Below are 24,719 nucleotides of genomic sequence, written 5' to 3' on the forward strand. Positions count from 1 at the left end.
CCTTTTTTACTATGTGCATTACAGATAGTCAGATCCAGTAATTCTTCTCAAGTTAAGCTGTCGCCTGAATGCAGTCATTAGCCTTGAGAAGCTGAGCGCACTGGACCAAGCTTGTAATCCCAGTGACCTAGGAGACAGAGGCAGGAGGATGGTCACGGGTTTGAGGCCAACATGGTCTTACACAATGGATTTCAGGCCAGCTAGCATACAGTGAGACCTTAAAAAACCAACTCCCAGTGAAACACAGCCAAAGGAATAAACGCTCAAGAGCAGTGGCTACCGGCACATGCAGCAAGGAGGCAAACCAAGGAATCGGACAGAGACCAGAAATGAGAGTACGACGGACCAGTGAGGCCCGGCGGATAAAGGTGCTTGCCGCCAAGCCTGACCACCTGAGTTTGATTCTCGGGTCCCCCGTGGTAGCTCCTGGGGGTTGCCCTCTAATGTGATGCACGTGTCCTTCACCCTAAATAAATAAATAAATAAACAGCAGCGTGCAGAGTAGCTATGGCGGGGGTGGGGGGTGGGGGTCGTAACTCAGTGGGGACATCTTGGCTCATTTCTTCAAGATTCGATCAGGCACTTGTGATGTGGAGGGGAAAGCCCTGCCACTTGTGAGTAAATAAGTTGCAGGGAGCGAGAACACTGTTCTCACCAGAATTGGATCTGTGTTGCCAAAGGGATCGCTCGGTGTGTCCCCCACAAAACGAACACGGAAGGGTTTCCTGTCGAATGATCTCCATTCGAGTCAAGGCTGTGTCTCACATCTAGGCATGTCGTACCAGCTGCTCCGTGGACCAGCTGGTCTGTGTCCCCTCGGCAGAGGACTGCTCGGCCACATGTGTGCTGCATTTGGTGGCAGCTTTCGTAGGTTCTTAAAGCAGAGGCAGAAACAGACGTGGCCTGAAAGCCTCAGGTGTGATTATCGTGTTTGTCTCTCCATCTTGAGAAGCCTTATTCGAGTCCAGAGTCTAATTTTAGACAGGTTTTTGTGTTCTGCGAAATGAGTCACAAAGGCCGCTGGCTGTTCTGCATAATCCTCCTCACACAGTGCCCGGCAACTCTGTGTAAATAGGGTGATATGAAATATCCAGCCACCGGGGACTTTGCACCTTCCAGTTCTGGTGGTTCTTCCTGTGGGCATGTCTCCCGGCCCTTGACCTACATTTGACTCCGGGAAGCATCCCGTCTTGCTGCTGAGGCTGGTTCATGTCACCACGGGAGTCAGTAGGCTGGAGCTGTGGGGACTCCGTTCCCTGCTCCCTGCCCGGCCTGAGCTCTGCTGCTGATAGAGTCGATTCCCAGGGCAGCCTGGTAGCACATGTCAGAAAGACCTGCTTAACTCGGGTCTGCAGACCCGGCCCAGGCTGCTCCGGCCAGTGGCCAGTCCAGTCTCCCCTGCAGCTTCTTCAGCCCCCCCCCCCATTCCTCTTTGCTTGGAACACCCTTTCAACCATATCTGCTTGTCCAAACCCCAGATGAAATGATGGGGGCCACTCCCCCCTCGGCTCTCTGTCTGATGTTTCTGTCGTCTCTGTACATGTCTCCAAGTATCGCTCCTTCACGTAGCTGTCGTAACTGCCCTTTATCTTGTCCCCTGCCACGGGGATGCCACAGACCACAGGCAGTAGTAATCCTGCTTGTACAGTTTTTCTACACACGTAGCCACGCTGAGATTGCAAACCCACAAAGAACCAGGGTCCCTTGGGCGTAGCTGAGCACAAGCGCTCTGCTGCTGTGACATTTGCTCTGATGGCTGGGGTGGCTTCTGGAGAGGGTGACAGAGCACGCAGCAGTGTGGGCAGGAGAAAGAGTGATTTGTGATCGCGCTGGGACAGAGTGGGATCCACGAGATGTCTTCACGCTACTCACAGCGGCGTAAAATGTAAAACATGGGAGTGTTTCCAGAGTTTAGACGATGGTTGATGGTAGATAATGGGAACCGTGGGAGGTAAATGGTGTGTGTGTGTGTGTGTGTGTGTGTGTGCATGCACATGCACGTGTGTGTCAGTGAGCACTGTGTGTGCACAGTTGTGTATCTCTTGGTCCTGGCAGGAAGCATCTTCAGAATCAGCACTTCCCATTGGGCTTTTGTGTCCTTTCCACACCTCCTGCTTGAAGCGGTCCCAGTGCTTCTGTAGGTGAAGCTGCGTGACCGCGTGCGTCTGTGAGAGGTCCTGTTTTCTGCGGTGTGCTGTGTCAAGTGTTGGTGATGGTGCGATGTCACTCCACCCACCCAGTGTCACTGTCCTCCCCACGTGGCAGTCAGTGTAACCGCTTTGAGAAATATTACGTAATTCCCCTTCCACGGTGGTCACGGCAGCCGTGATATAGGAGTTCAGATTTTTTTCATTGCATGTTGTTTGTGTGTGTGTGTCTGCGTGTGTGTACATGTGCATGCCCATGTAGAAGAGTGCAGAGTGCAGGATCAGTTCTCCCCTCCTTCCATGTGGGACCCGGGGATTGAACTCACGTACTTAGGCTTAGTGGCAGGCGCCTTTCCTCACTAAGCCATCTTACTGGCCCAGTTTGTGAGTTTTGATCCATGTATCCAGCTGCCTTGTTCCCCATGTCCCTCCCCATTGTCCAGCCAGCATCTTGCATAAAACCCCCTCAACATGGACTCCTGGTTCTCTCACTCGTTGCTCCTGTGTCCCTTTCCAGGCAGCCCTGTCTCTCCAGTTAGTCACCCTTGTCAGAAACCTTGGTGGCATCAGAGACCTCAAACCCCGCCTCAAATACACAAATTGTCAAAGCCCCGCTGGCTTTAGAAGACACACGGGATTCGCTCTAGTCTGCCTGTGCTGGCCCCTCTGAGCCACCCTCTCTCCTGCCCTCCTCACCTGTGTCCCCACATCTGCACCCCACAGTCTCTGCTCAGCCTGCTCAGCGTCAAGTGTTCCCCCGAAAGCCAGGCCAGCCCCTGACCCCAAGCCCTCTAGTCCTTTCCTGTCTCTTCGATCACAGCCACAGCCCCTTGAAGAAGTCTGCCTTCTGTCCTGTCCTGTCCTCACACCGCTCTCCAAGGCCGGTCACGCGTCTGTCTCCAGGCTGTGACCTTGTCCGTCTCTCCTCCTGGAATGTCCTGACCCTGGGCCATCGTGTGGTTGTATCTCTATTCACGTGTCACCGTAATGTGTCACCTTGGGTTGCTTGTTCTCGTTTGTGTCTCCCACCTCCGTTTTCTTGTGTGGCTCTTGGCACATTGTCGATCTGTTCATCTCCCTCCAGTCAGTTCTGTGACAGCAAGGATGTATTGTGTCTCCAGTGGGGTCAAAGCTTGGACCTAGAGCAAAGCTTGGTGCTTTGTAGATGCTCATTAAGTGCTGTCTTTCCCAGTGAGAGAACAAGTCAATCAGTACTGACTCCAAACGTGGCCTTCACTGGGCTCCCATCCCACGTGCATTTGGTGTGGGGCAGGCGGGGTCTGGGTGGTCTCCATGGTCTTGTGGATAAAGAGCATTTGTTGGTGGAAAGGTGATCTGAGTACAGGGACATAACAAATTGCCTCTGTTGTTAGGTAACATGTCCTGGTAGCAAGTGGGTGCTTATAGTTACTGGGGCATTAATAGACAAGCATCATTTGAGTTCATCGTAGCCATTTCTGAGATAATGAGCCGAGCTGAAAAGTGCTTGTTTATTTTAAACCTCTCTTCTCCAGTAGCGTCAACTACAGTTGAGGATTACTTTAGGATAAAACCAAATTATTCTGTTCTCATTCTTTGTAGAGAATGCGTACTTAAAATTTATCATTATTTTTATATCAGAAAGGTGGTTTTTATTTTGCCTTAGTTCAAGGGCTGGAGAGATAGCTCTGAGGCTAAGAGCACTTGCTGACTTGTAGAGGACCCAGGTTCAGTTCCTAGCATCCACATGGTAGCATCTGTAAGTCCAGTTCCAGGGATCGTACGCCCCCTTCTGGGCACTGCATGCATGTAGTATACATACGTACATGGAGATACATGCGATATACATACATACATGCTCATACATATAAGCTAAAAATAAATAAATCTTTAAAAAAAAAATAGTCCCTTAGTTCAGAGGAGTCTCTGTGTAGTCAAAATTGTCCCATCGATTACGTATTTCCTTGAGTAGTGCCAGTCTGTTTCCTTACGTTTTTCAGTCTCACACCAACACAGTGGTTTGTCACATAGAAGATGGTGGAGGTCCCATCTAGGCCCCGACCCCTCCGTTGGTGTCCTCAGGCTGCTCTCCTGTCTGCTGTAGGATAGACAGGAGGGTCTTTACCCGGCCTGGCAGGCTAAGTCAGCTTCTTGGACATGGGGAGGGATTAGGTATTGGGAAGCGCCCTTTGCTACAAAATCAACAGTTAAAAAATGTCAACAAAGGCGCAGTGGAAACACCTTGTGAGTCACACCAGCTGCTCTGAAACGATGCTTAAAAAATGTGTGCTGTTGAGGGAAACACTGTATCTGCTCTCGGAGGGCTTGCCTTGGTTTCTCTAATGGCTCTTGCTCTGTACAGCCGGCTCTGCCCTACGAGGGTTTTGACGCATTTCTTGTCATCTCCCTACCCGCTCCCATCACGCCTCTTGTCTCCCAGCTGCCCTTCTGCTCTGTGTTGAGTTTGTCGACCTCTGCCCCTCTCCAGATTCCTTAACCCTCTTTGATCCATTCGTCCTTTCTGAAATTTCTTGCAATCCTCTTTTTAGTCTTCATTCACAACAGACTCCCCTGCAGTCTGTACTGTTCCTTCTGTTGTGGTCTTAGGTTCGCTGTGCTCCTGGGAGCAGGGTGAGCCGGAGGCAGTGGACTACCACACATGGGGTCGATGGTCACCAGTGGTGGGGGGAAGTTGGGGTGCCCTCTTTTGGAGTCTTTGTCTTCTTAATAAAATAATTTAGAAACAGTCTCAGAGGGACCCTCAGGGATGGTTTTATCATTGTTTGAGAGAAAAGCAGCAGGAAGTGGTGTGGGGGATGCTCAACCATCCTGCCTGTGAATGACCAGAGGGGAGATGTTTAATATGTGTTGTCCGTTAGGTCTTTTGGGCAAAGTGGCTGAGGCTTGGGAGGGGCAGCAAAGCTGTCTTTGCAGAGTGATACCAGAAAGAACAGCTCGAATGCGGGAGGGGTGGGCAGCATTTGGTCCTGGGATCTGCCCCCCACCTTCTTCCCTTCTTTGTGTAACCCTTGGAGTCAGGTGTGCACCTGAGCACCGTTCAGCCTCCCAGACCAGGATGTGGTCCCATGAGGCTCAGAAAGAGCATCAGGCAGGAAGAGAACAAAGAGTCTCCCCACAAGGAGATGGAAATCTCAGGCCATTTGTATAATCCTCAAGGACTTGAAGGCAGAAGTGACAGGCGGCCTGTGTGCAGGGCAACCTGGGGGATTAAATCAGCCGGCTGAGCAGTGATTTCCTAGGTAACCGTAAGCATTGGTTTTTAAGGGAGCCAAGAGAAGTCCTTCGCTCTCACGCACAGGGAGTTAGAGAGCAGCCCTCATCTGACCTTGCCCCTCGGAGCTTGAACTCTCAAGGGCACAGTTGGGACCCTGAATCCAGAGTGAGATGTAGGAAGCAAACCCTTGTGCCCCGTGTGTACACGTTGTAGGCAGCGCCTCCGCTGTGAGCAGTGTGAACCTCGCTGCGTGGAGCCTGAGCCTCTGCCGCTCATGACCAGGGCTGGCCCTGGGCGCCCAGCGAGGGTGATTGCGTGTGGTCCCTTTTGGGGAGGCTTTGAGAGGACGATGCCGTGAGATTCCTAGCTCCCCCAGCGTGCAGAGCACACACTCTCTGCCTGTTGGCAAGTGTAACTTGGGATTTTGTTGAAGTTTTAGGAAGTTAAATGACCATCTGAAAGCCGATGCTGTGAGGGTGGGGTGTAACGCAGGGGTGGGGTATAACACAAGCAGGGTGGGGTGTAACACAAGGGTGGGGTGTAACACAAGCAGAGTGGGGTGTAACTCAGGGGTGGGTGTAACGCAGTACAGTTTTCTTGTTTGACTGATTGGATTTTCTGCTACAAGTTAGCCGATCAGTTAGAATTCTCACAAGAGTAGGGGAAACGCTGCTAGTTCTTGTAATATGTGCAAAACAGTTTCTCTTGACTTAGCAGACGCCAGGCTTCTGGGTTCTGGGCGGCTGGCACCAGCATGCCCTGCTTTCAGCATGGAGATGGCGGTCTGCCCTTTTCTTCTTGGCTCCACCCTCTTACACTTCTCACCCTAGCTCCTTTAATTTTCCTCGTCCCCCCTTCCTCAGGCATCCTCTCTGTTCTCTTTGATGTTCACCCTTGGGCCACAGGCCTAGGAGATGCTGCTGCGGGAGGCGCTTAGTCACACCCTGGCCGCGTCCGGTGCCCTTGCACTTCTGACCACAGGCCCTGGTCGTAGGGAGCTGGCTCACAGAAGGTTAGTTTTAGGCGCAGGTCCCTCTTTTTACTTCGTTTTTCAAGTCACGGAGAAAGAACGCCTGGATTTCTTCTCTCCTGCACGTTCTGAAGACAGGAAGCCCCTGAGTTGCTAGCTCTTAGAAATCCCCCGTGAGTTTTGGATAGGGTAGACACTCGAGGGATTTGTTGTCGTGTGAGCAGAGTCGAGCCTGTGTCCTGCGTTGTGCATGTTGTTGTGACATCCTCCGTTTAAAATATCTACTTTTGTCTCGTCACAGCCCAATGATGATCATTACGCAGAAGATCACTAGTCTGGCTTTCGAGATTCATGACGGTAAGAATCTGGAAGTTAATTCCTCACCCCAGAAAAGAACCTATTCGAGTAATCTTTGGTTTGAGATATAGCCCTAACTCTGAAAGGGAAGGAAGGAAGGGAGAGACAGCTAGCTTTGTTTAAGGTTATTAAGATGTACGTCACCCCCAGCCCCACGTTTTCTCTTGATTTTTAATTCAGTTCAGTGATAAAAAGCAAATATAGTCATATGACCCATACAAAGGACCTTTGGTCTAAGACAAGTTTTATCCCTAATTTTATTTGTCTTACATTTATATTGAAATTTGTATGTTTCTCCAACCCTGTCCCTTTGTGTTTACACCCATACATACACACACATGTTTTCATAGACTTTTAGTAGACATATGTACCTATTTTACATGTTTAGTAAGTGGATATAGGAAATGCCAGCAATCAAGACTCCTTGGGGTGTTGGCTTGGGTTGCTCAGGGGTAGGGGGACAACTCTGTGTGTCCCTGCATGTGAGTCCCCCTAATCCTGTACCCAGTCCCCGCATGTGGGCAGGACGCAGCCTTGATGGTTCTGGGGCCGGGGGCAGGGAAGAGTTTCCCTTCTCTTCCCTTCTGCTGCTGACAAGTACAGCTACCGGCTTCATTTTCTGGGGGCACGGCCAGAAGGAACAGATTTCCCCCTCACGGTCACGGGTCCGAGTTTAATCCCCCATGTGTTCAGCCACGGCTCTCTTTTCTGCCCCCTCAGGAGCAGAGCCCCTCCTGCTGGCCACGTGCTTCTAGAGGCGGTGACATGTTAGGGTGAGGCCTGGGGTGGCCTGAGGAGCCCCACACTCCCCATCTCCTGCTTCTGCTTTGGTGTTCTCATTTCCACGTTCATGGTCAGACCCTCCCTCATCGGGTGGTGCGCTGCAGTTCATGGCCGCGTCTTGGAGCTCTTGGATTCTGAACAGTGATGTGGGCAGACATTCTCAGACCCTGGCTCCTCAGTCATGAAGCACATGTCGTGGATGCTGTAGATCAGAGCACCCCGTTTCTTTAGGTGCTGAGACCCACATGTCACAGTACAGGTCCCGCCTGGGGCTCTGGAATGAGAATCCAGGAACATCATGGGTCAGGCATGTCCTTCTGTCTGTAGGTCTAGATGCCCGCCCCCCCCCCCCCGCCCCCCCGCTGGCAAGATAGCTTCAACTCAGAACCGAAAGTTCTGCAGGGCCCTATTTTGTTTGTGATCTGGTCTTTGAAATGGATCTCGCAAGCAGGTTTTGACTAGCCTTGCCTTGTTTGTTAGCTTTGCGTGGGACTCCTTCTGTGAATCGAAGCATTCCATCCTACCAGACATCCCCCTGCAGAGCAGCTACCCTCCACCTTCTGCTCGAGGGCTGCGGCCCGCTCTTCCCAGCCTCCTGCTTCCCCAGGGGCTCTCACAAGGGAGGACAGCGTTGTCTGTATTGAGAGCTCTAAGCTCATGCCTCGCTTAGTGTCAGCATGCAGTGTGTCCCTGCCTAAGATTTGTTTTCATGAAGATTCTAAACAGTGAATGACAGAAACGCTTGGGGCGAGGTCCAGAAGAAGCCAGGAGCAAGCGTCTCAGAGTGCCACCCCCCCCCCCCCACATACACACAGAGGCATCACAGGCAGCACTGGATCCCCAGCTGCAAGTATGGGAACATCTGTGATGAGTCTTCTGCCAGGAAGTCCATTAGACTTGGGTCCCAGGGTGCTTGCCAGGGCCCGAGCCAGGAGACACCAGTGCCTAGCAGGTGTCACAGTTGGAAATTCCTGATGCGAAAGCGGATGTTGAGAATAAACCATGTTGGCACAAACAGTCCCAGCCTAAGGAACACTTGTCTCAGTGTAGGAACTATGTCCCGGCCAAGCTCCGGGCAGCAGCCATGGGTCAAGCTTGCAGGCAGGCCCCACTGAGGGCAGCCGTGGTAGCGGACCGTGTGAACTCCGGGCAGTGGGTCTCGACCTCTCCCATGGCTGGTTTTTAGCTACAGTGGCAGTGTTCACACCAGCAGCTTCGGGATGCAGATGTTTTATCTCGGATATCTTCTAGTCAGGGTGTTGAGACATTACGCTCTTCTTACCGAATGCAGCCTCCTCCTCTGCTGACGTCATGCGCAAGAGCCTACCGAGGCCAGAATGGCACAGCCTGGCAGTGTGTGGGTCATGGCGTCTGATACGTTCCCTGGTGGGCGGGGGAGGGGTTGTTTTGTTGGATAAGTTGGTTGGTTGCTGCTGCCTAGCTGGGTGCTTGTACTTGATAAGGGAATACGAGAGTCTTCTACCTTAGGCTGAACTGTATCAATTTTGTCTTAGTGCTAGTCTTCTAGCTTAAAGCATGATTCCTTAATTTAATTTTTTTAAAGATAGTCTATTTCTGAGTACCCAAAGTTTTGAACTGAGGAGGGAGGCTGGGCTTGTGTACATAGACAAAATTATTCCATAAAGATGATTTCTTTTAAGTGATAGTTTATTTTCCTTAGTTGGATTGCAGTTTAAAACCGTGATCGCCGCCTAGGTCAACATAGCAGGATACACTGGAACAGACGCCCCACACGACACCCAACACTTAAAAATGCTGCACAAGGGGCCGGGGAGGTGGCTCACTGAGTCAGAGCATGGGGACCTGAGTTCAAATCCCCGGAATCCACCAAAAGCTCGGCATGGCAGCATACACCTCACCTGTGACACCAGTGTTGGTAGGGCTGGAGACAGGAGGATCCTGGGGGCCTGGCTGGGTGGTCAGTCCACCCAGAATAGTATGTAGGTTCCCTTAGAGAGCCCTGCTCAAAAAAAAAAAATACCATGGAGAGCAGCAGAAGAGGATGCTGACATTGAACTGTGGCCTGTCATGCATAATGGAGCATTTCTCACACAAAGAAATACTGAAGAAAACACAACAAAAAAGCCGGGCAGTGGTGGTGCACACCTTTAATCCCAGCACTCAGGAGGCAGAGGCAGGTGGATCTCTGTGAGTTCGAGGCCAGCCTGGGCTACAGAGTGAGTTCCAGGACAGGCTCCAAAAATACACAGAGAAACCTTGTCTTGAAAAACAGAGAGAGAGAGAGAGAGAGAGAGAGAGAGAGAGAGAGAGAGAGAGAGAGAGAGAGAGAGAGAGAGAGAGAGAGAGAACTGGTCCTCATCTCCTTTCCTTTGGAAAGGGTTGGTCCGTCTACTGTGGGGAACAGAGCAGTTGAAAGCTGCAGGAATCCTCTAAGCTTCCTTCCGTGTTCTCCTTTTAAGTGGGTTTGTGGGTTTGGCTTTGTTTTCTCCTTGTAATCCCCAAAAGTAGATACAGGGCCCTTGAAGGAAACTTGAAACTATAAATAACTCTGAGGAGAAGGTGAGGCATCGCCTCTGGCCAAGCTCCCCTGAGAGTCAGAGCCCCTTTTCAGTCACTTGACCTCTGTCTTTGTCGTAGGCCTGGTTTTCTTTTTCTTCTTCTTAAAAATAGATTTGTTGACTTAAATTTGTATGTGTATGAGTGTTTGGCCTGCTTGTGTCTGTATCACGTGCGTATCACATGCGTACTGTGACCGTGGCGACCAGAAGAGGGCACCAGAACCCCAGGGACTGGAGTTACAGACAGTTGTGAGCCTCCGTGAGCCAAGGGCAGCCGGTGCTGGTAACTGCCCGGTTACCTCTCCAGCCCGGTTTTCCTTCCCCACTGTTGCCAAGCTAGATAGGCAGTTACACTCCCTTCCCTAACTATTGAATATATGTGTTGTTTTTTTGTCATTATGCATGAGGTGGTGATGGTCCTGGTCATAATTTCAGATGGTGTTCTTGATCACTCCCTTAGACTCGGGGGTCTAGGAGGAGAGGAGGGAAACGTTCCTCGAGTCTTTGCTCTGTGGGTTTACAGAACCATCATGGGGTCCTTCATAGCCCCTCTCCTCACTAGACTGAGGGCCTCACAGCAGGGGTCTGTCTCCTCTGCTAAGTTTCTCAGAGTGTCTCAAGGTGGTTGTCATTCTCTCATCTTTGTCTTACGTACATGTATCATCCATTCAAATGTGTGTGTGTTATCACCGAGATCGTGCGGTGTAAGTGAGCGCCTTTAAAACTTCTGTATGGAAGTGCCAGCTTGTTCTTTTAAAGGTCTCGGTACTTGTGTTCTTTGTTGATGCCGTCCAGGCTGACCTTGAACTTGACATCATTCTGCTTTGGCCTCCCGGACAATTAATCATGAAGTTAACAGTTTGTATGTTAATTGCTCGTCTGTGTTTCTTTGTTCCTTGTTTCCCTTGGGTTTTGTCTCGGTTTATCTCACTGTCTTTTAATGGCTTCAGTTCCATGTCTTTGGGCAGTGTTATGTTTTGTTTTCTGTCCTACAAACACTTTCCTAGTGTATTGTTTGCTTCTTAATTCAGTCTCCCTTTGGTCTTTAAATTGCATCTAGTTTTTCTTTTCTTGTTGTTTAGTTTTAGTTATTTAGTTATTGGTCTTTAAGTTGGATCTAGTGTTTATTCATTCATTCATTTATTTATTTTTATTTTTATTTATTTATTTATTTATTTTGGTTTTTCGAGACAGGGTTTCTCTGTGTAGCTTTGCGCCTTTTCCCGGAACTCACTTGGTAGCCCAGGCTGGCCTCGAACTCACAGAGATCCGCCTGGCTCTGCCTCCTGAGTGCTGGGATTAAAGGCGTGCACCACCACTGCCCGGCTCATTTATTTATTTTTTTAAAGCATGAGGATCTGTATGTTGATGCTTAGCTGTAGCAATAGCCTCCTATTGGTGAGTAAAGACGATGCATATACTCCTGTTTTTATTCACGTAATTGTGTGAGAACCAGAGCACCATCACTGCTCTGGGGTGAGCTGCTAGTCCATGGCACTGAGGCTTAGTCATTGAAATCCTTAAGAAGTGTTAATGCCTCTTTTTGAAAAGTCATAGCACTTTCTGTTAAAGGATAACAGATCTGTAAGTTAAAATGTATTATTTGAGAGATTTTTCTAGTTGGATAATAATTTCCTTCAGACTGGTAACTAGTTACTTTCATTTCCCTGTACGCATTAAGTGTATACAGGCCAGAGTGGGTTGGAGCACATGATGATTCAGGTGTTATTTAATCTGTGTCAATATGAGAAAGAAAGAGGCAGTCATTGGGCTGAAACATGGAGTCTAGCATGAATTTCACCTAAGGCAAGCGCCATTCTAAAGAGAAAACGTAACTCACAAGTGTGTCTCTTTCTGGTTCTCAGGGATGTTTCGGAAGGATGAAGAACTGACTCCCTCGCAGAGGGGATTAGCTGTGAGGTATGTGTCTCTGTATCTGCCGTGGTTTGTGTGTTTCACCGGCTCACGGAGGGCGGCCTTCTTCCCTATGCACTGCTGCCGGCCACCACGTTGTGCTGGGCTAGGCTGCAGTCTCTCCGGGGTCCCCCTAAGTCTGTTGCCTGGGCCTCTGTACCGCGTGTGCCTCCTGTGAGCCACATGAGGCCCACCGAGTGTCATCTCTGGGAGGCTCTCAAGGACAGATGGTTTGTCTGCAGTTGTATTGGCTCTGCTGGTAACAGTAACCGCCACTCACAGGACGGCCACTTGACAGCCGTGACTGGGCCAGCATCTTAACCCAGCGCACGGTGCCACACAGATGTTATTATTTGAGGGGTTCATTCGGTCATTGTCTTCCTTTGCTCTGCTTCTGAAGAGTGGTCTAAGGAGTGGCTTGGTTTTCTGGCCAAGTCTTTTTCAATCTAACACAATTAAAGAGGAATTATACTCCTTTTACCTTTAAAGAAACCAATTCCTTTTGAAGTAGCCTGTTTCTAAATACAGAATTAACGAATGCATGGCTGCTAGAACAGCGGTCCTCAACCTGTGGGTTGCAACCCCTTTGGGTCGATTTGTAATCATGAAAATGCATCCTGCATACCAGATATTTGCATTACAATTCATACCAGTAGCAAAATTACAGCTGTGAAGTAGCAATGAAAATAATTTTATGGTTGGGGGTCAGCACAACATGAGGAACTGTATCTAAGGGCCACAGTGTCAGGAAGGTTGAGAACCACTGACCTAGAAGAAGGGGATGACGTTCATGGTGGTGGACAGATGTGTACCAGAGTTCACCCTTTTACCCCCTTTAAAACATCTGCACATCTTCTTTGGGGTTCCCCATCTCCTGAATGGCCAGTCTTCATACAGCAGTGCACAGCCATTGAATACACTTACCTGACAAATAATCGGATTGGTTCTTGACTTTTCCTTGGCCTTGAACTACCCAAGACACCGTCATATACAGACATGGGCTCTGATTCCCCGGTTCCTCTCAGGCATGCGCCTAGCAAATGGCTGGTCTCAGTTAACTTCAGCTCTCCTCCTGCTGAATGGTAGGAGGAGGCCAAGTAGAAAGACACTCACTCTTGTTAGCTGGATTCATTTTGAATGTTTTGCTCTATTTTTAAAGTCGTGGTCCTCGGGGCCAGAGCAGTGGCTCATCGGTTGCTGCTCTTGCAGAGGACCAGGTTGGTTCCCAGCACCCACATGGATCCAGGGGCTCTGACACCCTCTTCTGGCTTATTCGGGCACCAGGCACACACATCTACACACACATGCATGTGGGTAAAACACTCATACATTAAATCCTTAAAAAAAAAATTCATGGTCCTTCCTATTGACAGCAAAGCAATTACATTTCCTTAGTTCTCTCTCTGAAAAGATTTTAGATTCTCCCTTCCCCAGAGTTCCAACACTCTCTCGCCTGTACTTATGATGGAAAGTTGAATTTCTTTTCTGTTTTCTTCAGTAATGGTAAGTTCTTTATTAAGACGTCTTTCCCGTTTCCACCCACTCAGCACATGGGTTACTGTGTGTAACCTGACAGGCTTGAGTGCATCCTGTAGCTGGAGAGTCTCTTGCCAGCTCCCGCCAAGCCCCGGCAGTCCCGCAGCCCATTTATAAAATAAACACATAGACTTTTATATTTTTTATAAACTGTGTGGCCGTGGCAGGCTTTTTGTTAACTGTTTTTATATCTTTTTTTTTTTTTTTTTTTTTTTTTTTTGGTTTTTTGAGACAGGGTTTCTCTGTGTAGCTTTGCGCCTTTCCTGGAACTCACTTGGTAGCCCAGGCTGGCCTCGAACTCACAGAGATCCGCCTGCCTCTGCCTCCCGAGTGCTGGGATTAAAGGCGTGCGCCACCACCGCCCGGCTGTTTTTATATCTTAAATCAACCCATTTTTGTTAATCTATAAATTGTCACATGGCTTGTGGCTTGCGGTATCTTTACATGTTGTTTGTCATGGCAGCGGCTGGCGGCGTCTCTTGACTCAGCCTTATTGTGTTTAGAATTTTTTTGTTTGTTTGTTTGTCCTGCCTGTACTTTTTGCCATTTTATTTATACAGAGCGATATCTACAGCAGCATCCTGACCCCCAGAACAGCCCAGGTAAACTCTAGACCAGGATGTCACCAGGGCAACCTCATAAGATGAGAGAAAAAGCTGCCTGCAGTCACTGCAGAGGACAGCCGTGCCCAGGGTTCCTCACTCTGTGTCATTCTAGAGTCATAAAACCCACCAGAGTCCCTGAATCTGTAACAAAATACTTCCTTTTCTAGTTCTGCGTTTTTTTTTTTTTTTTTTTTTTTTTTTTTTGGTTTTTCGAGACAGGGTTTCTCTGTGTAGCTTTGCGCCTTTCCTGGAGCTCACTTGGTAGCCCAGGCTGGCCTCGAACTCACAGAGATCCGCCTGCCTCTGCCTCCCGAGTGCTGGGATTAAAGGCGTGCGCCACCAACGCCCGACCTAGTTCTGCGTTTTAACTGCCCATAATTCCATGTAAGGCTGCTGGCTTCTCACTTCTGACCTTAATCAGGTTCATTTTGTTTCTTCCTCTTGGTGGGGTCATCGCCAGCTTTTCAGGAAGAGGATTATATTGTCACACATTTCCTTCTATCCACGACCCTCCCATCATCATCCTTCTTCTCCACAGTGGCTCCACCTCTGATCTCTACTTCCTCTTTTCTCCTCTGCCCCCTGTGATCAGATCTGTTTCCTTTCTTCCTTGGTTGCCCTCAGCCTTGTTGGCATGGCGATCAGCCACAGCGGCATCACTGGTCCAGCCGACAGCGCCTCACTGGATTCCTGGACGCCACATTCCCTTGCTTTTCTTCCTCTCTGCCCGCCTGCTCAACCCTGTGCCGCTCTCCCGTCTGGCCGACCGTGGCTGTACCCCAGAACTCAGACCTGGACTTCCCAGCTTTCCCCAGGTGCTTCCGCATGGAGCTGCGCATTCCTGCTCAGCCCTCCCCCTCCCCTCCAGCCTCAGTGTCCTCACTTGGATAGCAATAGGTCTTCTCAGAACACAGCCCCCGATTTCTGTCCACCCCGTCATGTGTTTCTCCAACCCTGCCACTGGCTGGCTGGTAGCATCATTTCATATTGGGGGCTGATGGGGAACATAAGCAGATTTCATTTTCTTACTGCAGGTCCATTCCACTAGCAAGTCCAGTGAACTTTCAGTCATCTCCAGTCCAGTTCTCCACACACCTCTGTGCCAACCTGGCCCTCTAGAGGTCTAGGAGGCTGCTTGCCAGAGTGCACTTGATTCTTTTCCTGCTCTCTGTAGCAGACTTTCTAGGTTGGGTCCAGCAGTCCTCTCTCTCTCTCTCTCTCTCTCTCTCTCTCTCTCTCTCTCTCTCTCTCTGTGTGTGTGTGTGTGTGTGTGTGTGTTTGATTTTCAAGACAGGGTTTCTCTGTGTAGCCCCCGTGTGTCTGGGAACTTGCTCTGTAGCCCAGGCTGGCCTCGAACTCAGGGGTCTGCCTGCCTCTGCCTCCCGAGTGCTGGGAGTAAAGGCGTGCGCCACCACCCAGCTCCACCTTGTTTTTGAGACAGGGTCACTCATTGTACCTGAAGCTTGCCGTCTTGGATATTCCGGCTGGCCAGGAAGCAGCTAGGGTCCTCTTCCATCCTTCCTGCCCCCACACATAATACTGTCTGGGGTGCAGGAATGAGTTCATTTTCTCACTTCTTAAAGGAGAATTTGAAAGGCAAGCAAAGCCCGAGTTTATTCCAAGTGTTATTTCGTTAGAGTTTAAAGAGAACGGGCAGGGCAGGCAGCAGTCAGCCTTGGCAGCTGGGGTGTGGGGAGCAATGCCCTTTGAGTTAAGTGGGCATGGTGGGGAGGGGAACTCCAGGAAGAGGCACTGTACTCAGGTTCTGGCCAGCCTCTGAAAGAGAAGGGGAAAGGAAAAGTTGAACTTTTGTCACAAAGCTGGATAGATGCAATAGACTCTCACAGTGGCCAGGGATGGGGATTCTGGGAAGGGGAAGTATGGCACCTAATTAAAGGGATAATCATTCTGCCCGTCTCTTTAGGGTGGTGTAAGGTGAGCCTGTCTGCCTTGCATGGTGCCTTGTTGGGGTGACTGACTACCTGACTGCGTAACTCCTGGATGTTTTTTGGTAGCTTCCCATATTAGGTCTCTGCCCAGGCCAGAGATTTCACAGTCTTGACCAGAAGGAACCAGTTTTCCCTTTGTGGACCTTTACTCTTACTGTGTCATTACCCCTCGAAGGAGGTAACCCTAAAATCATTTGGGAGAGGGGCTCACACTGGGGAGCGGATAACCCATTTCCCTAGAGAAGCTGAGAGCTCTGCTCCAGTGCTGACCAGAGGGGCCATTATTGTCTGGTCCAGCATTCTGGTCCCCACCCTGGTGTACAGCTCCAGGCAGGGCTCTTGGCTTCTGAGGAGATGAGGAGCCGGCGCTTTCCTGCCAGCGTTCCTGGCCGGAGACCCAAGGACGTTTCTGGAACGTTTGCTTTTGAGTCCCTGCCCTGAGCTGCCTGTGCAGCGTCTGGCTTCTGTTTCTCACCGCACACAGGTGTCATCGGCGCCTGGGGCCAGGCCCAGCTTCCAGTGTGAGTGCTCCAGACTTGACCTTGCTTTACGCAGCAAGTACTTTTACCCGCTGTCTCCAGAGATCCTTTGAGTAGGCTTTTAATTGTTATAGTATTGTTTTTGTTTTTCAACCCCTCCCCTGATTTAAAAACAACAACAACAACAACAATAACAACAACAACAACAAAACTCCTGGTGCTTTCCAGTGTAACTTCCAACCACAGCTCTGAAAGAGCCCGGAGCTCCATACTGTTGCCTCAGTTTACCTATTCTTCATCTTGTTCTGATGTGGGCCAAAAAGGTTTCTTTTTGTAGGTCATATTGACCTCAAACTTGCCCACCGCACCCAAGGGCTAGTTTGATAGGTGTGTGCGTGCGTGCGTGTGTGCGTGCGTGCGCCGCCCACCCAGCCACCCCTCCTCAGCTCTAACCACCCATCTAAACTCCGGCCTTCTGCCCTGCCCTGCTTTCTTCGTAATGTGTGTGTTGTTTTTCTCAGTCCTCTCCCCACCCAAGAATAATAAGGTCCTAAGGTTGAGAGTCTTGTCTGCTTGACATTATGTTCTCGTCTCCTAAATAGCCGGTGATTCTTGCCCCGGGAGACATTGGAGCGTGTCTGTCTGGAGACATTTCTGAGTGTCAGAGCCTGGAAGGGCTGGCAGCTTGTAGGTAAAGGGCAAACATCTTCCACGTGCAGGGCAGTGCTCTGCAGCATAGACATACTGACCCTCAGCCAGGAGAGGCCGAGCGTGCCCGACCGACCCAAGGCGACACGCAGTTGATGTCAATGGGTGGAACAAATCAGTGGGTCGCTCATGTGGTGAGTGAAGTAGTGGACTTACGTATCATAGTGATTTACTCCAGCCCCGCACACGGTTTGTTTGATAGCTGAACCAAAACTCTCTTCAGTAAATTTCATGACTGAGAAGAATGTTCTCTCGTGGGCACCATGGTGCCTGCCTGTGGTCCCAGCACTTAGGAGCTGGAGGCGGAGGGACCACGAGATCAAGGTCACCCTCTGCTGTGCAGCCGAGTTTGCGATCAGCCCGTGCAACTTGCGACCCTGTCTCAGTAAGAAAAACCGGAAATGAAACAGAGAGGGAAAAAGTTAGTTCCGGGCCGGCGGTTTACACCTGTGATCCCAGCCTCCAGGAGCCTCAAGTCAAAGGCCAACCAGAACCACAGAGCTCCCCAAGACGGTCTCCAACAACAAAAATGGGCTGGAGAGATGGCTCAGCACTGAAGAGCCCACACTGCTCCTGCAGAGGACCCAGGTTCAGTTCCACATGGTGGCTCACACTGTACTCCAGTTCCGCAGGATCTGATGCTCTGTGCTGGCCTCCTCTGGCTCCTGCATGCTGTGGTCTACATTAATTCATCTCAGGCAGGCAGGCACACAGGCAGGCACTCGCGCGCGCGTGTACACACATACACACACACACACACACACACACACACACACACACACACGATAAATAAATAAATATTTATTTATTAACACCATCACCACCACCACCCCAAAAAAAGAAAGAAAGAAAGAACGAGAAAGAGGAATACTAGGAAAAACAGATGGAGTTTCCAGTTAGAACAGGGAATACTGTGTGATCTGTCGATCCCGTCTGAATAACAGTAGTTCCTGGTATATGAGGGGGTGCTTGCTTGCCTTCTTTGTCCACAGAATATTCTCCCAAGGAGACTGCTCATTGTGTGCAGGGGAAAGAGGCCTCCAGCCTGTCACGAGGCTGCTTGCTGGGCCCAGGTGAAGTGCTCTTCCGTCTCCAGTAGATGAACTACAACGCCCGCTAAATAGTCCACACGGAGCCATTTGATCAGGCCCTGGGATGAAGGAATTAGAACTGTCTGGAGACATCCTGGTTTCCTTTCCTCTCTGTTCCCACAACCGATCCATGAACTGACCCCACAGATGCACTGTCAGAGCCGCAGGACATGCTGCTCCGGCTCCTCCTGGGTGTCCCCTGCTCTCGTCCCCCGCCTGGCCTTTGTGCCTCCGCCGCCCACACACCAGGCCAGAGCGGTGTGTGGTTTTTCCATCTTTTACTCAGAATGGGCTCACAGATTCTGATGTGGCTTGGAAGGCAGGCCCCGCGTGATCGTACCTCAGTTAGCAGTCTTTCCTCTGTCTGTGTCTTCCGTGTCATGTCAACGCCGCTGTCACTGAGGGTACGCCACCTGCTCCCCATCACTCCTGCTCCTCAGTCCCTCCCTCATCGCCTGGGTCTGTACAGCTCTCTAATCTGTTGAGCTTCTGCCCAGATGTGCTTCGCCAAGGAGGCTTCCCTGACTTCTTAACGTGAAGAGGCCCCTTTCTCCTTGTGGCATTTAGCAGCTCTGAAGATTACATCTATTATCATAAGATTACATTTCTGCACATATTTAATATCTATGCACATATACCTTATGTATATATGAAGTCTGTTTTAGTCTGTGTTTTACTGGAGTATGAGCTCCATGCATGCGAGATTCTATTTGCTGACTGCTCTGTCTGTAGACCCTGGAGTCTGCTGTCCACATGATGGGCACACAGCATACAGTTACTGAATGAGCAGGCAAGTGAGAAGTGAGAGATGATTCCTTATGCCCCATCACGGTCATCTTGGGTTCTTGCACTACAAGAAACCTAAGTGAAAACCCTCTGTATTTGCTTCTGAGGATCTTTATGAAAGTCCCCTACTGTTCCATTTCACTTCTGTAAGATATCTTAACAAAAAGCAACTTAGGGGAGAGAGCGGGTTTATTTGGCCCACAATTCCAGATTGTAGTCTGTTTTAGGATTTCTGTTACTGGGATAAAATATCATGACCAAAGCAATTTAGCGAGGAAAGGCCTTGTTTTAGCTTCCAACTCTCAGGTCATGCTCCATCACTGAGGGATGCGAGGACAGGAACTCGAGGGAGGAACCTGGAGGCAGGAGCTGATGCAGAAGCCATGGAGGCGTGCTGCTTACTGGCTTGCTCCTCATAGCTTGCTCGGCCTGCTTATACACCCAGGAGGAGCAGACCAGGGGTAGCCCTGCGCCCAATGGGCTGGGTCCTCCCATATCAATCACTAATTAAGAAAATGTCCCACTGGATGGCTAACAGATCAGTTTTATGGAAGAGTGTTCTCAACTGTGGTTCCCTCTTCTCAGATTATTCACATTGACAAAAGAAGAACCAACCAGGACAGGGGCCGCCATCGGCCATCGCAGAGAATTGACATGGGCAGGGGCCTCAAAGCAGCTAGTCATGTCATCCCACAGTGAAGTGCAGAGGGAAATAAATGCAGCCATGCTCTCAGCTGGCTTCCTGCTGAGTTACACCATCAGGACTCCTTTCTTAGGGAACAGTGTTCCCCATTGGTGGTCTGGGTCTACATAAACTAACAATCAAGGGGATCCCTCTCATAGGCCAGCCTGATCTACAAACTCTTCATGCAGACTCTCTTCCCAGGTGAGTGCAGGGTGGGTCAAGTTGAAAGTTTAAAACGTAGTGCACCTATTCAGAAATGCTGTTGAGAATCAGTCCATACTGCTCCCGGGTTCTTACGTAGCTCCTCATGAAAATAGGGTGTCTTGTTTTGGAAACGGCAGCGGTAGTGAGCACAGGACTGCCGTTCCTGTGGCTTGTCCCTGGAAGCGTCTGTCACACCTCACAAGTGTGTCTTCTCGTTACAGGCGCATGCCAAGTCTCCTGGAGTATGTAAGTTATACCTGCAACTTCATGGGTATCCTGGCAGGCCCTCTCTGCTCTTACAAAGACTACATTACTTTCATTGAAGGCAGGCCATCTCACATGTCACAGGCCAGTGAAAATGGAAAAGAAGAGCAGAATCATGAAAGAGCAGATCCGTCTCCAAACGTAAGGGCCCGAGATTCACCCGGAGCGCTGTGCTTGTCTGTCTGGGTCTCTGAAACAGTCTAATGCCTTCACTTGTTGTAATTTCCCCATTGACTTTTTCTTTTTTCCTTTTTCCTTGTGTGTGCATGTGTGTGCGAGAGTGTTGTTTGAAATCTAAACGTCTTTTAATAAAAAAAAAAAACCCTGGTACCAGATATTGGGGTAAATGCTGAAAGATCAGAGAGACACAGGAACAAGCCACGACCACCACCTCTTACCTCACCAACACCTCAGCCTGAAAAAACTTCTAGTTCCTGTCTCCTCATCCTTATCTACCTTTCTCCGCCCAGCCATCACTTCCTGGGACTAAAGGCATGTGTCCTTCCTAAGCAAAGGCATGAGATCTCAATTGCTGGGATTAAAGGCATGTGACTCCCAAATATTGGGGTTAAATGTGTGTGCCACCACTGCCTGGCTCTGTTTCTCTCCTAGACTGAGTCAGTCTCATATAGTCCAGGCTGGCTTTGAACTCACAGAGATCCAGATGGATCTCTGCCTCCCGAGTGCTAGGATTAAAGGTGTGTGCCACCACTGTCTGGCCTCTGTGTTTAATCTAGTGGCTGGCTTTGTCCTCTGATCTTCAGGCAGTTTATTAGGGTACACACTATATCACCACATGAGAGTGCATGTGGGTGTGTTCATGTGTGTCTCTGTGTGTGTGCATGTGGTGTGTTGTTAGAGATTGAACCCAGAGCCTTGCCAGGGCCTGTATTGCTAATGTATTAAGGCAAATAATTCTACCACTGAATTGCATCCCTGTCCTCTATTACCATTTCTTGTTTTCATTTTTTTAAAAACCATTTATGTACCTGAGTGTGTACTGTGCTGGGTGGGTACCCACGGGGGTCCTAAGAAGGTGTAGGATGCCCTAGAGCTGAGGTTACAGGCAGTTGTGAGCTATCTGAGGTGGGTTCTGGGTACTGTACTCCGGTCCTCTGGAGCAACAGAGGTAGTAACCACAGAGTACCTCTCCAGTCCTCTCGTTGTCGGGAAGCTACAATGACTTTACTCTCAAGCCTGGCCTTGAACTTGTGATTTTCCTGCCCCACCTTCCCCAATTACATGTCTGCACCACCTGCCAGCTTCCATCTATTTCTTTATAAATACCTTTCACTGGGCGGTGGTGGCACACGCCTTTAATCCCAGCACTCGGGAGGCAGAGCCAGGCGGATCTCTGTGAGTTCGAGGCCAGCCTGGTCTACAGAGTGAGTTCTAGGACAGGCTCCAAAGCTACACAGAGAAACCCTCCCTGTCTCAAAAAAACCAAGATATGTGTGTGTGTGTGTGTGTGTGTGTGTGTGTGTGTGTGTGTGTGTGTGTGTGTATACATACATATATTCATATATATATGAATAAAATCTTTCAGGAAAAATAACTCTTTCTACTCGACTGAGTTGTGAAGTCTAGTAGAGGCAAAGTCACAACTAAAGAACAAATGTGAGTTACTTGGAAAACCGTGTAAGCGGCTGAAGAGATGGCTCAGTGGTTTAGAGCGCTTGCTGCTCTTGTGGAAGATCTGGCGTTGATGCTCAGCACCCACATGCTGGCTCACAATAATTATGTAACTCCAGTTTCACGGGGTCTGAGTATCTCTTCTGACCTCTGTGAGCCCCAGGCACACACACATACAGTGCCCATGCAAACGTACAGGTAAACATTTGTACACATAAAATAAATAAATATAAACTTTTTTTAAAAGAAAGGAAACAAATTCCTTAATGCTGTCCAATGGTGGGTCTTACCTGGTGGGTCTCACCTCATGGCCTTCTGTCTTCCTGATCCACCACTGGGAACACCGGAGGCTCCTTTCCTGGTTGCATTCTCTTCCTAATGATGCTAGTCAGCATCATGCCCACGGGGCTGAGGAGATGGCTCAGTGGCTAATGCATATGTGAGGACCATAGTTTGGATCCCCAGGACCCATGTCACCGTAGGGTGTCACAACCTGCCTGTAATTCTATTCCTGGAAGGCAGACACAGGGGATCCCCAGAGCTGGCTGTCTAGCAAGATGAGTCTTATCAGGGAGTTCTGGATTTGATTGAGAGACCCTGCGTTGGTGGTTGGTGTTAATGAGGTTGACAATATGCCTGTGTGGGACTGTGAGGATCTGAAACGTCCAGGGCGAGGTGACTCCTGAGTTTTGATCAGGAGCAGCAGGGTTTATTGCTGCTGTATTCAGGATCTGAGCGTGGCAGTGTGTAAGAAGTGCGAACAGAGTCTACCAGGTTTGTGACCCTTGCCTACCCCTTCCAGGCGGCAGTCACGGAGAAGCTCCTGGTCTGCGGACTCTCTCTATTATTTCACTTGACCGTCTCCAACATGCTGCCTGTGGAGTACAACATCGACGAGCATTTCCAAGCCACCGCCTCGTGGCCAGCCAAAGCCACCTATCTGTACATCTCTCTTTTGGCTGCCAGACCTAAGTACTATTTTGCATGGACCTTAGGTAAGTCGCATGTAGACTCGTCCCCGTGCTGAAGTGTGTCTTGTAGATCTCAGGCAGTGTCCTAGGGCTCTGGGTTTTGTTTTCCTGTGACTGTGCCTTATTGTAACCGCTGGCCTCAAACTACTGAGTGCAAGCAATCCCCCTGCTTCAGCCTTGCTAGTAGCCAAACCAACAAGCACCCCACTGCATCCAGCTCAAGAGTGCCCTCTTGAGGATATATGGTTAAAGACCAAGTAGAACAGTCAGTCATTTTGCATAAGAAACAAACTCCCCACAGTGCATGAGCAAGGCCTGTTTTATTAGAAGATAAAAAATCAATGGATAGTTGAGGTGATCGCAGGCACTTATCTCAGTGCCTGTTGTCTGCGAGGCTGGGCGAGCCTGATTGAATACTGGCGTGCATGGCATAGTCCCTGTCTTCGGGGTCCCTGCGGTTTCGCATGATGTGATTGCACTCATCATTACGACCCAGATACGGTTTATTATGACCAGAACCTCACTAGTAGAGTGTGCCACACCACATCAGTTCATGAAAGGGTTCGTGGCACCCGCCGGGCGTTTGAGTGTTAGAGAAGAGCACTGTGCCTTTGCTAGTGAGGAGGCGTGGAAGAGCCTGGGCTGTGACCAGTGTGAGAGGGGTCTGGGGAGGAGAGTCTCTCAAGCCCTCCCCTGTACGGCTGCGCAAGCCTCAGGAGGCTCCCGGCGATGATGTCATGAACTTTATCCTCGAGATGTTTAGCGTTTTCATGTTGTCGCCCCGTGAATCTTCTTGAATGTAGCAACAGACGGCATGGTCTAAACAGGTCATGACCCCACCCACGTCTCGGAGGGCGGACCGACGTGGACTGGAGCCTCTTTATTCTTAAGATGGTGTCCTGTTTACTAAGTTGATGTGATACTCAGTGAACATTTGGATATCTACAAAGAGCACACCGCAAAAAGGCTCAGTAGTAGTTGGTGCCTGGATTTGGCTGCTGCCTTTATTTTTTTTTATTATTATTACTATTTTTGCTGCCTTCATTTTATTATAGTGAAATGTAATTCAGAACTAGAGTCCATATTTTCAGACTTTCATGCAGAAATGCATCAGTGAAAGTGACTGCTAAAGTCACTAACAGGCTACTGTTAATTTAATGATAATAAAAGATAATATGACCTTGTGAGAATTTGATTGTTTTGAGACAGGATCTCCTTGTGCATCCTGGGTTGCCCTCCATCTCCAGACCCTTCCTCAGTCTCTGGGATGCTAGCAATGAGAAGCTTGCACTATTATGCCTGGCCTTGTGTGGGTTTAAACTAATATTTCCTTAGTACTATTTTTATACTAGCCAAATTTAAACACTGATACTAAATGAGATTCCTTAAGATCCATGTATACCTGTCAAAATGCTGACTTTAATCCAAGGGAGGCTCTGATATTCCAAACCAATTTCATATTTTTATTTATTTTTTTTAATTGCTGTTGTTGATGTTGGTAAAATGGCTCCCTGGGTAAAGGCACTGGTTACTTGCCTGATAACCTGTGTTCAATCCCAGGGACTCACATGTTGGAAGGAGAGAAACAGCTCCTGGAAGCTGTCCTCTGACCTCTGACCTCCACACATGCTCTGTGGCATGTGAGTGCCTGCACACCTGCCCATATGCACATACAACACCCCCACACACACCAGATAGATGGATGGATGGATGGATGGATGGATGGATGGATGGATGGATAGATAGATAGATAGATAGATAGATAGATAGATAGATAGATAGATAGATAGATAGACAGATAGATAAATGTAATAAATTAGGCTTGAACCATTGGGTTAGTTAGTCCACTGGCTGCAGGAATATGGTCTTCTGTACCCATTTGGG

At 49.4% G+C, this 24,719-nt stretch overlaps 1 protein-coding gene across 2 annotated transcripts in view; it reads left to right on the plus strand.

The window, feature by feature from the left end:
- Positions 1-24,719, plus strand: part of Mboat2 (membrane bound glycerophospholipid O-acyltransferase 2) — a 136,450-nt gene that overhangs the window by 100,155 nt on the left and 11,576 nt on the right. For both annotated transcript variants that reach the window (XM_076559047.1, XM_076559046.1), the window contains 4 exons: positions 6,633-6,688; positions 11,877-11,931; positions 20,190-20,373; positions 22,667-22,859. In XM_076559047.1, coding sequence (XP_076415162.1) covers positions 6,633-6,688; positions 11,877-11,931; positions 20,190-20,373; positions 22,667-22,859 — 488 coding nt within the window. The remainder of the gene's footprint in view (positions 1-6,632; positions 6,689-11,876; positions 11,932-20,189; positions 20,374-22,666; positions 22,860-24,719) is intronic.

The sequence above is a fragment of the Peromyscus maniculatus genome, chromosome 22 (genome assembly GCF_049852395.1).
Source record: "Peromyscus maniculatus bairdii isolate BWxNUB_F1_BW_parent chromosome 22, HU_Pman_BW_mat_3.1, whole genome shotgun sequence".
Lineage (NCBI taxonomy): Eukaryota > Metazoa > Chordata > Mammalia > Rodentia > Cricetidae > Peromyscus > Peromyscus maniculatus.